Genomic DNA, 16,128 nt, shown 5'->3' with positions numbered 1-16,128 from the left:
TATCCTGGCGTCAAGCACCAGTTTGACTGATGATCTGATGTAACGTACTGTAAAATTTCAAAAATTTCACGGTGGCTGAGCTAATGCAAACTAGTTTGTCTCAATTGAGACACGAAGGGGGGATCCTGCCTATTTAGGCCAAGGCACGGGTACTAGAGAGCTCTGACGTTCCGTGTAGCCGCCCGGCCCCCATTATCCTGATAAGCACTAGGAGGGATGTCATGCATGTAGCTACACTAGGATTCAGATCAGCGTTTCGTCAGCGCCGCAGAGCTGATAGCGTAGAATATAAAAAAAAAAAAACGTCGCCGTTGGGGCTTCTTTGATGAGTCCAAGCAAGTTGGCCGGTCTCAACGCAAAGGACAAATACAAGTGCTTATTTGCCCACCACATCTTGTACAACGATGCAAGCAGACCGAGTTGAAGTCTCTTCTTCTGTCAGGAAAAAGAAATGGATGTCTCGGCGCAGAGGTGCATGTGAGACGTGCAAGTCGAAGAAAGTCCGCTGTGCGTAGCTCAACCTCGGTAGCCGATCTGATGTTGCTGACTTTGGGCATGGCACAGGCGATGGTGCGACGCCATGTAGATATTGTAATGTGAGAACAAATTTCCTCAACAGGTTGACATCGGCTAATAAGCCTCATCAGTTGCATAATCTGCAGTGCGAGTACCAGCTCTCGAAGAAGCAGGAGACCTCTAACAGGCCTCCGATGGCGTCAACAGCCGAGGACGTTTCAATGGTGCCGTCGCACGCAGATAACAACGAAGCTGGAGTCACTACACTCGTTCCCTCGCCGAATGATGTACAGATACTGCCAGAATTAACGGCCACACGACTTGGAGCAGCCAACCGTGTTTCTGGAAATGGAGGCAGTAATCTCCAAGAGATGATGTTTGCCACGAATGACCGGCATATCATGCCGGTCATGTTTGATGAGTATGCTCACGACGATTTCTCGGCCACATCTACGGAGTGGTTTGGCAGTGACAATCTAGCAGCACCGTTCTCTGTTGACATGAGCAATATGAACGGGCTGGGAACGCTACCTTGGTCACCCCCGAAAACCACCTATTCGGAAACCAATTTTGACACCCCGTATCCAATCGAACACCCTACCGATGCATCAGCAAACCTGCCTTCGACCTCACAATTCGAGCTGAATTTGCTACTGTCTCCAACCGGGCCAATGAGAGACATTTACGATGAGAATATGTGGAAAGAAGCTAGTCCAAAGGTAAGCTTTGATCAGGAGGCAATTCGTTGCCCCTTTTCAGCAAGTGACCGTATGAACACCAGATGGGCTAACACAGTCTTTGTAGATTGCAGTGAGGAATCTTCCAGGGACGGTTACATGCTACTTTGATTCAAAGACAATTGCTAATGGTGTGGGAGTTCAGACCATAGCCCAAGAATCGACTTCTCTCTGGTGGCAATTTTCTCGCCACGGCGTCAGCGCCTCGGAAATCTAAGTCCGTCTCAACAAGACGAAGTAGATGGAATTTTCAGACGGCTCTCTGACGCTCAGTCTCAGATGTCATTTGGCCTCGACGGTGAGCAATATGATTCCACCCACTCACATTGGTATTGGAGCGACACAGCATTGATGGAAAAGTGCAAGTCTGGTATGTGCCCTGTCCACGCCATATGGTTCACCTTGTCGTCAGAGTCTAACTTTAGAAGCTTGTTTTGAAGAACCCCTTGGGTGCGTCGCAGCTCCGTATCATCCATTGCGATAAGACTGAACCATGCCAGCATTTCCACCTTTTTGACGAGATCACTCTTTGACAATTATGTCCAACAAGCAAGGGAGTCGCCATCCATTGAGGGCTTAGCAGTGAAACCACTGATCGATTCAGTTATGGCTTTCGGCTTTCAAGTCCTGACCGCAAGATCACAGCCCTCTGCAGGTTCCGATGTGAGCAGGAAGGCGATCGCTCGATTAAGAATGGCATTAAGCTCTCGCGATGCCGTGCAGCGATCGCCCGACACACTCCTGAAGATGCAGGTAAGTCAGCAATTCCTCACGTGGAATTGGTCACATGTTGATTGATCAGATAATTTTAGCAATGGTACGATAAAAGGTTCCGAACTTTTCCTTCCAACAGCTAACCAAGCTCCAGATGGCAATTTCTGAGCAAATTGACCACAAAATTCACACTGAACTTTTGTCATACGCAGTCAGCTGTGCCAGATCCCGAAGATTTATGAATCGTGACTCGGTATACATGACCATGACGAAAGAAAAAGAATACCTTGCAAGGAGAGTTCTGTGGTACCTCTACTCGATAGAAGTCGTCCATTCCATACGCAATGGAATGCCACCGGTAAGTTCCGGGTGTGCCACCCTTTTTGTTCGGACCTTTCTGACAGTCCGAAACAGATCCTCACCCCCGACTGGACCGACTATGCGCTACCCAAAGTCGGCAAGGATACCGATTGGCTGCTCATCCAATGTCAACATGCCAACGTTCTCAGCTCAGCGGTCAATACGCTCTACAGTTCAAGGGCCCTTTGCCAAACTGTGGCCGAGCGAGAACGAAATCTGATGCAGGCACACAAGGCCCTCGAAAGCTGGAGAACAGGTCTTCCAGTACATCTGCAGAATATCCATCGGCACGAAACGGGGTATGTCACCCTCGACGACCAGAAGACGCGCCATTTGACCTTGACCATGGTTCGCAAGTATCATGAGGCCATATTTATCATTTTCTTTCCATGGACCGGAAGCCAGTCCAAAGGACTAATCTCCGAACACTATCGCAAGAGGAGCATGGAGCTTTGCGTAAAGTCAGCCCAAGCTGTGTTAGCCATCGCGGCTCGAATCGCAAGCTGTGACATACTCGGCGGGTGAGACAAGGACATCTAACCCGGGGAGAATGAGTTGGCTAATCTTAGATCTCTAGCGAGCTTATCAACCTGATCGCAGTGTCGATCTGTTTGACTTTCTTGGATATTGTGAGTAGCGGTTCCAAGAAAAGCCTGCCATACTTAAGTATGTGCTGTGGAATTTTCGGGGGTTTGAGCTTGGACAACGAATTGCCGTTAGCCGATGCCCTCAAGCTTACGCAGCTCGCTCAACAGTCTGGAAACCTTGATGGGCTGAGATTGGAAAGGTCAGACTGTATGACGGATTTCAGGTGACGAATGATAGACGACACACAACGCATGATAGACGTTACGCCATAAAGGATAGACAACGGGTACAGGCGTCTGATGATGTGACGACAGACCAACGGCCACAGTTCAGGCTCATCTTGACAGAATGAACACCTTGTAAATACCTGGCACTAAACAGTCCGGAGAGGGGCGGAGGTCGGGAGACTTTGCACAACCTGACTACCATGGTTTCACAAGTACTACCAGTCTAAATACTCGTTGTATAAGCTTATTTGCAATCAACTCCTCTAATTATGCTTGGTCGTTTGGAATGTTCAAAGAATGATCGACGAGTGGTCAACCCTTCAACCATTCAAGCCTCAGTTGAATCAGCCTTTTCCTCTTCCTCTTGATTCTGGGCCAACATTCGTCTTCGATGATCTTTGAGTAGAAAAATAAGGGCGAGAGCAGTGCCGAATGCTGTCAACCCGACAGAAAACCAGAGAGTACCCCGGTAACCACGAAGCAAGTCTGCCTCGGTGTGTCCGCCATTGTTGATCTGAAGTTCAATGGTACCAGCGAAGCCGAGACCTAGCGATATACTGTAGACAACAATCGTCATGATCACACTGGATCCCATGCCCTGGTACTGTCGAGGCACTGCGTTTGCGAAGATGATCGTGGCAGCAGGCAACGATGAATCCATTGCAAAGGTGGCGATGATGGTGGCGAAAAAGAAGTAGGTCCAGTACGTCGAGTGGACGGGTCGCAAGGCCATGAGAAGGGAAGTGAGGAAATAGCAAAGCATTGCAAAGAACATGATGGACGAGGCTGGAACCTTGGTGATTATTTTGCCGACGATCAATGCTGTTCCTATGCCGGTGACGAGGATTGGAGAAAGCCATGCAGCCAGTTGAATGGGAGTTTGGCCACCGATATTGAGGCATATTCGGACGACGTAGAAAAGCTAGATACTTCGTTAGTTTGACATAATTTCGGGGCAAAGATCAGTACTTACCCAGATGCCAAATGTGGACCAGCCCGCTGCTGTACAACCAAAGACGAAGGCAATGTCGGAAGTGAGGACGGCGACAGGTAGGATTGGATAGCGAGCTACGCGAAGTTCGATGTAAAGGAACGCCGCCAGGAACAAGAAACTGAGGATCAGGCATACGTAGACGTAAGGTTCGTTCCACGTAGTGACTAGGCTCTGATTCCAGGCGAAGTTGAACAGAACCAGAGCTGTCACACCGCTTGCGCCTCCCAGGAGGTCAACTCGTTCCAAGATTTCGCGAATCGTTCGTCGTTGTTTTTGCTCACCCTCGACAGGCATGTTTGGGATTGCAACGATAGAGAGGACGAAGACAAAGGCAACCCCCAAAGCCTGACTCCAGTAGATCCATGGCCACCAAGCCATGGCGAAGAGGGGCCCAAAGAGGAGACCTGCCATCGCACCGACTGGGGCTGATGCAGCAAACCAGGCGAACCCCATGTTTCGAGGGCCCTGGGAGAAGCATTTGCCCATGATGGCGAGAGCATTAGGCACAGTTAAGGCGGGACCAAGGCCCTGCAGGACACGAGCAAGGACGTAGACGGGGTAGCTGGAGTAGACGGAGACTCCCGCCATCATGCTGGTCAAAGCAAGCCAGCCCATACCGATGACGAAGATTGCCTTGTTGCCAAACTCGTCACCCAAACGTCCTCCGATCAAGATGAATGTGCCTAGAGTCAAGCCGTAGCCAGCGATTGTCCACGAGAGTTTGCCAGGGTCGGTGACACCAAAGGACTCTCCGATTACTTCGAGCGTCGTGAGGCTGTTGCATAGGCCCAACTGATTCGTGAACATGGAGGAACACACCGTCGTGATGAAGATGATCCGCCGAATCATGCCGTAGCCATCGGCAATGTAGACGTATTCATCTCTTGCAGTCTGTGCAGAACCTAGACCTCCATCTGTATGAGTTAGTCAACGGGATCAACAGGCCTCCAGCTTTTGCAGGATATCTTTGAGAGCTACTTACCATCACCATGCCTCGATGGTGGATTTTTGGAATGATGCGATGCAGTTTCCAGCCCTTCTAGGGATGAGCTGGTCATTGTGAGTAGGAATTGAATGGTACTTGACTGTAGTCATAGGCGAAGAGGTTTGCGGATAAAATAAAGAGAATTAAATATGTGGAAGATGAAAATATGAAGAGATGGACCCCCACCTGTCTAAAAGCGCAATCTCATCGGTCTTCTTTGATGCTGTCCTGATGTCGATCCTGATGTCGATTTGTCAGAATCTATTTCCTGCAGTATTAACACCGTCTACTATAGTACCGTACCTTGGTCAAAAGTCTCCGTTGTTCCGCCCCGACTTCCTTACGTAAACCACCTCATCAAAGCTATTACTGATCTTCAACCTACCACCTCGCCACCAAAAGCGCGTCAATCGTCTCAATCATCGGTGGAGCAAGAGGGAAGGCTTCGACTTGCAATAGGAGCTCTTAGAAATGGCAGGATTCCAAGTAGTCGCCGCGCTGCAGAGGCTTATAAAATGCCTCGCTCACCACTCCGAGATCGATTATCAGGTCATCGATTTCAACCAGAACATCGCAGCGCCAAGCACCGGCTCTCTAAAACTCAGTAAATTGCCTTAGTTGAATGAATAATATCTCAGGATACTCGTGGAGCTGCTCCTGGGCCAAGCCAGGTGAGGGAAATGCCAAGGATAGAGGGATTATTACGCAAATGCCGGTTTGAAACTCAATCGATGAAAATGGAGTACACAGATAAGGTGCCGCTTCCCCGACGCCGCAAGCGGGCGCCACCGGGGCTTGGAAGAAGCTGCGCGCCTCAGCTTTCACATACTGTACCACATACCGCGAAATTTCAATTATCTTGCTTAAATATTTCGTTCCTTTACAATTTCAAGAAATTTTGAAACTACTTCTCAATCAGTTGTAAACTGATTTTGCCAGCCACGACAACACGAATCAAGAGGATATTCCTTTTAGATTTGGCAGGATTGAAGACATGTCTTCAAATATAGGCGATGTTGAGGAAATTGAAGAGGTATGCCGTCCAACTGGTTGATGAGTACTTTTTAATTGGTTTGGGATTACTTAGCAACCAATTGCTTTCATTCACCTAACAGATGCAAAATCAAACCCCCTTCGCATGCTATATATCGAGTATACAGATGATCTCTCTGAGTACCCATGTACTGATGTCACCGGCTACACTTATATTGTATCTATTAGTGGGGGATATAATTCAAAGTGCAAGTACTTGTCAAGCAGTTGGGAACTAGCTAAAGAGTGGTTGTATAGTAGTTAAGAAGCAGTCGACTCTCGACAATAATAATATTAATGTAAAGGTCTGATACCGGCTAACTAATACTGAGTGCTGATAAGGCCAGAAGCCACAATATAAGTCGGATGATCAACTAGCGCGGCGTCCCATCTTTAGAATGATGCCACCTGACCTGTAACATGGATGAAAATGAGGTTCACGTCACTGAGGGCGGAGGGCCTAGTGGGGGAAACGAGCTAGTAACGCCTTCTGTATTACACTAGGAACTTATGAAGATCATCAATCAAGAACTACCAATTTGAGACCCTGCTATCGGTTAACCTTCCCTTGAGTATTAGCTCTTGATTCGTCTGGGTTTTCCCGGGTTCCCCACTCTGGTGTTAACCGATGGAGTCTGGACCCTGGACCGGCCCGAGCCTTGGAACAAATTAGAACTGCGCAGGTTTTTAGGATACATCAACAATTTCCGAGATTACGTGTCATCCCTCGCGCATTTCGCAGCACCAATTTATGATAGGACAAATGCCTAGTCGACATGCTCTCGGAGCAAAATTGATGCAACACAACCGTGTCCTGCTTTCCGGTATATATACTAGTCCGTACCGACCTTGGCACCGGATCTAAATGCAGCTATACGGGGGCAGACGAGTCATTTGAATTCATCAGACAGCCGCTAATTCAGGGAAATTACAGATCGCTAAACTGAAAGCACCACACTGCTCGGAAATATGCAGGGGCCCGGTACAGCTCATCCGTAGATTTGGTTGTCACTGCTTACGCGGATTGAATTCATGGTGCCGTGTCGTTCCAGTGGTTAAAACTTTCATCGACCCGGCTATGTCCATCATGTTCAGAGCCGAGCGTCGGGAACAGTGATTCCACGTAAGACTCAACAAACCGGGTGATCAACGACCAGCCTGACTTCATAAGCGGAAAATATCACTTTCTAGCTTGGACGAAGTGCAAAGTACTTTTGGAAGTTCCTGAATTGTTCACCTAATCAACCACTTGGAACCACAAAAATGTCTGAAAAGCACGAATTTCTGTTCATCTTACCTGATGGCCCGGATGGTCTCAAGAACCGAGAGTCCTGGACCGAGTAAGTCCTGGTCGGATCAACGAGTATGACACGGTTCTAAAGCTCTCTAGCCCTCACGAACGTTTCGTTGAACGAGAATCAGAATACTGGCTTGCCGGAGGTAATACAAAATGCGGAAGTGTGGAATATAATGATTGCTAACGCGTTGCGAACCAAGGCCCTATGTACGACGATCATGAAGAGAATATTGAGCGTGGTAGTTGGGTTCTGGTTCAAGCTCATGACAAGAAGGAAGCTTTGAATCTTCTTCAAAATGATCCATTCACCGTTGGCAAAGTTTGGGACTGGGAGAAAGCTCAGGTCTTGAGCGTCAAGAGTGGACTGCGTGTACCGTTTGTCAAGAGCTCAATCAACTTTCCACAAACCAAGATGGACGGTGGTAGTTAGCTGATCAGGGATGAATTTTTCATCATCTCTTAGATAGTAGAATAGGAATAGCAGCAAAGCACAAATAGCTGACCAAGGGGATTTTATCAGCCGTTCTCCGGATTGTCAGCAATTAACCCCTACAATTTTTACATTTCTGAGACCAAGTACAATGTTTCAGAAGCGTGAAACAGAACTCAATTTCCAAGTAGATCTGCACTGGGCATACCGCACACCCCAAATGTATTCATGTCTTTAGATATCAAGGACTTTCCAATACCTTCAAGACGCTGTCCTCAAAGCTTGTCCAACCATCCTTCCCAAACCGCCTTAGTATATCCAATTCCGTCTCACCATTAACTCGTCTTCTATCCAGCGCTTGGGTAGGATCATCCTCTGGCCAGGGCTTGCCAGGGTCTTGTTTGCGGAAAACCTCGAGCCAACTATTGAAACTGAAACGGCCCGCAAATGCCAACAAGCGCTTGTTCTGTACCTCCTCTAGAGTCAGCGCACCAATGTGCAAGAGCGCCACATCTCCGACATAAACATAATATGAGGCTCCGAAACCTCTCATGAAGCCATCCTTTGATGGATCTTTGTAGAAGTCTAGCAACCATTTCGCCGTGCTACCTGCCTGTTGCTCGTCGAAGATGGCCCCTATTGTGTAAGTTGGCAAAACAGAGTTCACCACGAAGGTTGGCTTCTCCTTCTGGCTGAACTCCCACATTTCCTTCTCAACTTGCGCTTTGAGTGCAGAATAAACGTCCCACCCACGTTCCGCCTCGTAAGGCGGTGGTTTCCACGCCGCTTCGATGGCCTCTTCATTCCAAGTTTCCTCATTGATCGGGATCTCCCGCGTAGTCGAACGATTGCTTGCTGCTTGATCGCTACTGGTGAATACGAAACGCTTGACTGAAGGCTCTTTTCTAGCAGCCTCAAGAAGTCTTCGAAGAGCTTCTACACTTGGCGTAATGACTTTGGTCGGGTCGGGTCCGAAGCTCACGTCTCCTGCGACATGGGCGATGCCATCGACATCCTTGAGAACTGCGTCCCAGACGCCGGGGGCATTCTGGTCTGGTACAATGACAGCCTCGAAATCTGCAGAGGGGTTGCGTCTGGTCAGGGCTTGCGTCACCCAGGTTGCCTTTTCACTCGAGCGGACTGTTCCGCGCACTCTGTAGCCAAGCTCCAGCAGCCCGTTCGCAATGTACGAGCCAATAAAACCTGTGACGCCAGTGACGAGTACCAGGCCACCAGGAGGCACTATGCTGGATGATGCAATCATATTTCTGACGGATGGATTCGAAATAGAGCTGAGAAATCGCGAGACGGTAGTGTCGTGTCTGCAAGATATGGCAGTACGGAATGAATACTCCAGCCTAAGAAATGCAGTGCACTGCAATCTCAAAGTGCGATCGGCGACTGGGTATTACACAGGCAAGCTATAAATGAGAGGTGCGATAGTCATGGGCTTACTGCTAAGAGAATAGCGCCTCCACCGCCTTTTTTATAATCTATAATCAGGTCTGCGGCTAAGTACATCTGCGCTGTTTTTTGCTCCGGGGAGATACTGCGACATCAGTGGCATCTGGCCAGCGAATAGGATTTATCGGTCCAGTCTCCTGTTGATCCGTGACTCACGCGGTTCATGTTCAAGGTACTACTTGTGATCAGTCTGAACACGTATTCCGGACTGCCTTCCGAAAGTGGGTGTTGTTTATCCGAGACATAGACGACAGCCAATAACTCTCTCTGTCTTACATCATCTTCGATGGGTTGATTTGAACAAGCATGATACACATATATTTCGGTCGTCGTCTCCCTGGGACTCCCCCGTTGACGAATTTGGTAGCATGCGGATCAAATTTGCTTCGTTCAACATGGCTCGATTTGCGGTCTTACAGCTTCTCCTGTGTCTGTCAGCAGGATTAACTGGTGCTTCACCTCCGGCACAAATTCCGACTATCATTCAAGAACCGGATACTCATGTGAGTCTCGACCGGGCAATCTGGTCCAATACCTGTCGTTTGATGATCTAATTGCGCCACAGTATGCAGTTCACCATACTGTAGTTTCGGCCAGCTCTTTGTCGGAAAGTCTGAGGTTCTATGTGGATGGACTCGGGCTCAACATCATACGAAACTACACTTTTCAAGGGGATCTGACGACTCTCTTCGGAACTAGCACCTCTGTGCTACCCGGTTACTTTCTCGGCGATACGACATCTGTTCACAACGGAACCGATGGCGTCATCTACCTCGTCGAGTTTCCAGATGCCAAGAAAATTCCTACTGTCGATTCAGATCCTCCAAACACGGGTTTGTTCCTGACATCTTTCTGGATGGGGGACAAGATCAATGCCACCTTGGAACGTTTGGACAGGTTGGGTATGGGAGGGAAACCTCACGTCGCAACATTTAGTTTTGGCTCGGAACCTCTGGCGACCTATGCCACGGTGAGAGATCCTGATGGGGCACGAGTGTTACTTGTCAGCCGGCCGTACATCAATTCCATCGGTAAACAGCTTCCTTGACACAGGAGTTTTTGACAGGTAACGGAGGCCCAAGAATGATGAATCACATGTTAGGGCGGATTTAGGAATGCAAAGGACTTTTGGGGTTCATCCGTTCGATAAATAGGACATCCTACATGGCATAAAATTTTAATCAGATGCGGATTTTAATGACAAACAAATTTCCCTCACGAGGTAACCGCCACATCGGCGGCAGTGACCAGAACTGCGGATCGTTGTGTACGTGGTAATATTTCTGGATGCACAAACACAACGAGATAGACCAAAACGGTAAGAGGCCCAGCCTCAGCCATCCGTCGCTGAAATCAGGCGCCCTGCATAAATCCTCAAAGCTGTATTTTCTTCCCTCTTTCCCAATCTTCCCGAGAGACTGGTGATATCGTTCGGTCGCCTTGCCATTTGGGATGCCGGACCGGTGAGCTAAGAGACCCATATCTACTGAAATCATCTAGTGGCTTGGGATGACGGTACAACCCGCCGGTTGCGCCTTATCAGGCAAGAGCTTCGGATCTGATATCAAGCCTCGGAATTGACACGATAAGATTACCGAATTACCGAAGCCTCAACGGACTTTTGAAATGGGGCCCTGTGGGTCTTCGATAGGCGAAATCCGAACCAATCCGGACAGGTGTGTAGAATTGTCCCAACACGGTTATCTACGAAACTACTCAAGTTGAGTGCTATACGTACGGCTGGTGTGCCTCCGAGGCCACTGACGTGCTTAAGTGGCTTTGCCTTGTCCCGTCCCGACGGCTTCGGATCGAGAAGATAGAGTGCAGGACAGGTCAGAATTCAAGTGGAGTGACTGTTCAGTCAGCCAGGGGTAAAACCGTTTGCACAGTGCATGAAGTGTACCATCTCTCTTACCATCAATCGAGTCAGATATTACAATCACAATATACTATTGCATCTCCAGGCATCATTGTATGTTGGTGTGTAAACAATCACCACAGCTCGAGAACCCAGGCGAAAGAGACCATAATAGCAGTCTCTGGAAAACGCAAACGTAAACGCCAACGCCATCATGCCACGCAACGATCTCATTGACGATGAGGCGCACGGGGTCGACGGAGAGCACGACGATTCGTCCACACCAACAGGATCCCAAGAGGACCTGGACGTCAAACGTCCTCAGTCACTATCTGGCGAGATTGCGTTCATCGTCGTGGTCTGCATGGCCCAGCTTGTGAGCCAAGCTGGTCTTGGCCAAGTGATATCAATTCTCCCTGTTCTTGGGGAATCATTTGGTATCGGCAACAACATGAGTCAACTTTCGTGGTTTCCGGCTGCCTACTCTCTGACGGTGGGAACATTCATCCTAGGTGCCGGTCGTTTGGGCGATTTGTACGGCCATAAACTCCTCTTCACTGCTGGATTCTTCTGGCTTGCGATCTGGACACTGATTGCCGCATTCGCGGAATCCAGTGGGCCTGTGTTTTTTTGTTGCTGTCGGGTTCTTCAGGGCATTGGCCCTGCCTTTCTACTTCCCAATGGAATGGCTATTTTGGCGAGATCATATGAGCCAGGGATGCGCAAGGAAATGGTATTCAGCGCCTTCGGGTCTACGGCACCCAGTGGATTCATCTTTGGAGGTCTGGTTTCCGCTCTCGCTGCCAAATATCGATCGTGGCCTTGGGGATTCTGGTTTATGGCCATTTTGGAAGCGGTCTGCGGTATTGTCGCCATATTCCTGGTTCCACGCACCCCAACACCGCGAAAGGAAACAACGCACAGTCCATGGGCAAGAATGGATATCGCTGGATGCGTCACAGGGATTAGCGGCCTCATCCTTTTCAACATTGCCTTGAACATAGCCCCCGGAGCGCAATGGCAGGGCCCATACATCTATATCCTCCTGATCGCTTCGTTGGTGTTCTTCGGTCTATTTGGATACATTGAGCGAAAGGCGGCTTTCCCCTTGATTCCATTCTCAGCCATCACACCAGACATTAGCTTCGTCCTGGCCACCTTGGCATGTGGATGGGCTGCGTTTGGAGTCTGGGTATTCTATGGCTGGGAGTTTGTTCAGAACTTTCGAGGCATCTCACCTCTATTTGCTTGTCTGCAGTTTTCGCCTGCAGCCATCAGCGGGTTTGTTGCTTCCTTCACAACAGGGTTAATCCTTCAGAAACTGCCTGCCAGTGTGGTCATGATGATCTCTGCAGCGGCCTTTTGCACAGCCGACATTCTCTATGCCACCATGCCTATCAAACAGAGCTACTGGGCGCAGCTGTTTGTGTCCATAATAGTGATGCCTTGGGGCCATGTGAGTTACTTAATGACTATATTCTCGTATTGTTGTCCGTACTGACTGACTGCGGCCAGGGAAATGTCTTTCCAGCTTCCAATATTCTACTTTCAAACGCGATGCCTCAAGAACATCAAGGAGTAAGTCCATTTTCTACTCAGACCCTTCCAAAAGGCCTTGGAGCTAAGTCTCTTGATGCTGTTTGATGATTCAGCTTTGAGAAAGGAGAAAATAGCTAACTTTGTGATTGCAGGTCTCAGCCAGCTTGGTTGCAACCATTATGAATTATGCGATCTCTTTGGGTCTCGGATTTGGTGCAATAGTCGAGACTGATCTCAACAAGAACGGAACAGATCTCTTGAGGGGCTATCGAGGAGCCTGGTACTTAGGCGTCGGGCTTGCTGCGTCTGGCATCATCCTCACGATGTTTTTTGCTCTTCATGAGCACAGGAAGTCTATTCCAACGAAGAAAAAAGCGCTTCGGGAGAGGAGTAGTTTGGACTGACGTACTTATTGAAAGATCTGGTGTCTTTCCACCTGCGTCTCAAATGTTACGCAGAGATATTTCAATGGAGAATAGACAGTCGGCTCTGTTCGATACAACTGGGTCTGCATTATGTGATCTCCAGCACCCCGCTGCTATCGACGCAACGCAGCAGTATCATTCTAGGTTGGTGATGGACTGGGGCGGTGGTATTTGATGACCAATTTAGCATTCGAAGTGGGAAAATTGAAAGTCCTGACCAGGTTCTGACTTCGGTATGATTGCTCCATGGTTGCCAAGGAGCTCATTTCGGTACAACCCTCGTGGTCATTATGTTTGCGTTGGAAGCTGTCAAGTATAGAGCCCGTTTCTCTTCGATAGAGGTTATATTAGTAATCAAGGTGCTGTCTCAGCGACCACCCTTCCCAAGAAGCACAATGCAATCTTCAATATCACGAACAAAATGCTGGATAGCACAAATATCTACTTTGAAACTTCTGTTATCACGCTCACTACATTAAAAGTCTGGGAACTAGCTTCCTAAGCTTACTAATGCGTTTGTGAATAACCGCAATGCCGCAAAAATCGATCTTTGGGCTAGGATTAACAATGATCAGATTCCCAGGAATGACTCTATGCTCTAAGCTGAGTACAGTCTTCAACAGACTGGACAGACCGGCTACTAGCTCTGAGTGGCTAATATTACTTTTCACTAAGCTAATTATACAGGGGTGGTTAGGTACTTACCACAGCATAAAAGATTGTTATAATACTGTTTACCTCCAGACTAGAAGTTGCATTCGGTCTGACTTCGGGCGAGTCCAACCCTAGTTGGAACCAAACTGCTGCGATTTCTAGTCCAAAATTTTAGACATCAGAACCAAACCTGATCCGTTCAGATTCGGTTCGGGTTTAACTGCAAGAAACCGCTACTAGGCCTATAGGCCTAGCCAGGCCACTACTAACTAACTACTGGTTAGATTGCGGTTCGGTTCAGTCTCGATTTTATATAACCTTAAAAGGATTTAATTCATGGTTTTCAGAAATTGAATTTCTCCTAATCTTAGGCCTATACTAATGGCCTATCAAACATGCCTTTATAAAATTATAATTTTTATATAGAAATATATGGCAATTATAGACATTTTAAGTCTATATCTAAAATATCAATTCAGTATCTATAGAGTTGAATGGGTGAATGGTTAAAAATTAATTCTTTAACTAATAGTAATTGTCGAACGTTAATCATATATATATACAAACCACCAACTATTCTCCATTCCAACTCATGACAGAAATGATTATTCCATATATCTCACCAACCACTAGGATATTTTTGAATTAATTCTTATATATTTAGATAGAATAGATACTAGGCTATCTAAGTGATGTCAATAGTTCTAGGAAAATCCTAAGTTAAAATTAGTGGATTACTAAGCAAAATAGTGCCAAGTAACTATTTGATTCGGTTCCAACGAATGCAACTTTACCAAGCAGCATGGAAGTGTATACGATATCATTTCCTATTTCCCATCAACAAGCGCTTGCTCCAAGAACTCTTTATGTTTTGACCAAGAATTTCAAAGTGCTGGCAAGTCAGCAGAGACCATTGAGACCATAGAAACCCTCAATCTAATCCGGACGACCGCATCTACTCTTCAAAGGTCATTTTACCGGATCTCCAATGATGAAGCGCACCTTCTTACACTTCTGGCTATCTGCGTCTGCTGCGCGTCCTCATTCACAGAGGTAGACTCCCCGTCTCCGCTATTGAGCATGTTCATTTTCTCCTCTATCTTGTTGTACTTCCCGAGGCGAGCAAGAACAAAGACGGCCGTGACGAGGCATAAACGCCGCTCAACGAGGCGTATTCTACCGAGGACCTTGGGGTCTTTTGAGACCGGGTGAGAGCGTGATGCCCAGCATTGAGGCCGCGGTGGGCAGGTGAGGAGAAGAGAGCTGATACGACGCTACGCATGGACTTACGGGCTTTGGTGTATGCGTACTCCATGCCGGCGACGTACGCAAGGACTTCAGAAAGGGCTGTCATTGTGTAGACGGGGACTTGCAGGAAGACGCTGACCTGTGTTTTTGTTAGGCTCTCGCTGGGATGAGCGAGAATGGTTGAAAGAAACTCTCTTACGTCATTTGGCGTTCTTCCACCGTCGCTGCAATATCTGCTAAGAGGATGTTCGTAGCATGGAGGTAATCGGTAAATCACTGCGACCTGGGTCAGCAGGCCTTGGAAGAGTGGGTTGAAACATTTTACTACTAACGGTCTTGAATCCCTGCCGAATATCCAATGGCACATGCCATCACCAGGAAACCGGCGGTGATTCGACTGATTGGTTTAAAGCTGAGGCGAAACCCTCGCAGGGTTGGGTAAACGACTTTTTCCCTAGAGAATGTCTTAGTATCTAAAATGGAATATAAGACAGCCTAGCAGTATGCGTACATGGTTGGAAGAAAGGTCAAAACCATGATTGGATTAAAGCATCCCACTATAGGCCTCAATTAGTGCTCTCATAACGCGTAAGGATCCCCGGTTGCAATACTCATGTCATTCGGAATGCCATAGGTTTTCATGGTGGCTGCCTGGCTAACCAGGTTGCTGTTGGTCTGACCGTAACAAACCCAGAAAATGGGACTGCAATCCAGCTTAGTCTGCTGCAATCCAAGTCTTTGATGGGCAGTTGGGACCTGAGACTTACAACACACAACTGACGAAAGGCATGAAAGTTATCAGTGCACAAATATCAAGGGTCTCATGTCGCTTCAGATAACTCACAATACAGAACATGCGACGAGTGCTCGTTTCAATTCCTCAACAAATGCATCGTCCCAGGAAACAGTAGTTGCAGGGTGAGTTCGTGCCAAGACTGATGGCTTTGCAGCATCGAGATTGCAGCCTCTCTTGAGACCGACCCAGAAGACTCGCATTGCTTGAATTAGAACTGAGCCACTTGGATTCTGGACAACTAGAAATTATGAGTAAGTAACAACC

General features: G+C 47.9%; 8 protein-coding genes across 8 annotated transcripts; 5 read left to right on the top strand and 3 right to left on the bottom strand.

The window, feature by feature from the left end:
• Positions 1–404: 404 nt before the first annotated feature.
• P174DRAFT_465198 (Zn(II)2Cys6 transcription factor) lies at positions 405–2,852 on the top strand (the record flags this gene model as incomplete). Its single annotated transcript, XM_024830510.1, has 8 exons — positions 405–507; positions 565–596; positions 648–1,235; positions 1,455–1,623; positions 1,682–1,703; positions 1,754–2,006; positions 2,107–2,325; positions 2,382–2,852. 8 exons carry the CDS (start codon positions 405–407, stop codon positions 2,850–2,852), a joined length of 1,857 nt encoding a protein of 618 aa, XP_024676956.1.
• Positions 2,853–3,470: 618 nt separating this feature from the next.
• On the bottom strand, positions 3,471–5,194 carry P174DRAFT_380495 (MFS transporter; the record flags this gene model as incomplete). The annotated part of the gene is made up of 3 exons (XM_024822983.1): positions 3,471–4,064; positions 4,116–5,050; positions 5,119–5,194. The coding sequence occupies 3 exons, from the start codon at positions 5,192–5,194 to the stop codon at positions 3,471–3,473; spliced, it is 1,605 nt and encodes a 534-aa protein (XP_024676955.1).
• An 820-nt stretch (positions 5,195–6,014) lies between these two features.
• P174DRAFT_415368 (uncharacterized protein) lies at positions 6,015–6,442 on the top strand. Its single transcript, XM_024824424.1, has one exon. It carries the CDS (start codon positions 6,260–6,262, stop codon positions 6,416–6,418), a length of 159 nt encoding a protein of 52 aa, XP_024676954.1. The 5' UTR covers positions 6,015–6,259; the 3' UTR covers positions 6,419–6,442.
• Positions 6,443–7,265: 823 nt separating this feature from the next.
• P174DRAFT_455593 (uncharacterized protein) lies at positions 7,266–8,001 on the top strand. Its single transcript, XM_024829336.1, has 3 exons — positions 7,266–7,493; positions 7,544–7,593; positions 7,651–8,001. Exons 1-3 carry the CDS (start codon positions 7,417–7,419, stop codon positions 7,878–7,880), a joined length of 357 nt encoding a protein of 118 aa, XP_024676953.1. The 5' UTR covers positions 7,266–7,416; the 3' UTR covers positions 7,881–8,001.
• Positions 8,002–8,121: 120 nt separating this feature from the next.
• P174DRAFT_465196 (NAD(P)-binding protein) lies at positions 8,122–9,144 on the bottom strand (the record flags this gene model as incomplete). The annotated part of the gene is made up of 1 exon (XM_024830509.1): positions 8,122–9,144. One exon carries the CDS (start codon positions 9,142–9,144, stop codon positions 8,122–8,124), a length of 1,023 nt encoding a protein of 340 aa, XP_024676952.1.
• Positions 9,145–9,724: 580 nt separating this feature from the next.
• P174DRAFT_446487 (VOC family protein) lies at positions 9,725–10,543 on the top strand. The gene is made up of 2 exons (XM_024828590.1): positions 9,725–9,847; positions 9,910–10,543. Exons 1-2 carry the CDS (start codon positions 9,740–9,742, stop codon positions 10,390–10,392), a joined length of 591 nt encoding a protein of 196 aa, XP_024676951.1. The 5' UTR covers positions 9,725–9,739; the 3' UTR covers positions 10,393–10,543.
• An 873-nt stretch (positions 10,544–11,416) lies between these two features.
• P174DRAFT_380513 (MFS transporter) lies at positions 11,417–13,145 on the top strand (the record flags this gene model as incomplete). The annotated part of the gene is made up of 3 exons (XM_024822984.1): positions 11,417–12,658; positions 12,718–12,780; positions 12,894–13,145. 3 exons carry the CDS (start codon positions 11,417–11,419, stop codon positions 13,143–13,145), a joined length of 1,557 nt encoding a protein of 518 aa, XP_024676950.1.
• Positions 13,146–14,794: 1,649 nt separating this feature from the next.
• P174DRAFT_473681 (uncharacterized protein) lies at positions 14,795–16,103 on the bottom strand (the record flags this gene model as incomplete). The annotated part of the gene is made up of 8 exons (XM_024830639.1): positions 15,913–16,103; positions 15,836–15,844; positions 15,680–15,771; positions 15,580–15,625; positions 15,401–15,522; positions 15,268–15,344; positions 15,001–15,207; positions 14,795–14,980 (listed from the first exon to the last, which is right to left on the bottom strand). Exons 1-8 carry the CDS (start codon positions 16,062–16,064, stop codon positions 14,795–14,797), a joined length of 891 nt encoding a protein of 296 aa, XP_024676949.1. The 5' UTR covers positions 16,065–16,103.
• Positions 16,104–16,128: the final 25 nt, after the last annotated feature.

Source organism: Aspergillus novofumigatus, assembly GCF_002847465.1.
Source record: "Aspergillus novofumigatus IBT 16806 chromosome Unknown P174scaffold_16, whole genome shotgun sequence".
NCBI lineage: Eukaryota > Fungi > Ascomycota > Eurotiomycetes > Eurotiales > Aspergillaceae > Aspergillus > Aspergillus novofumigatus.
This window is presented reverse-complemented; position numbering and strand designations above follow the sequence as displayed.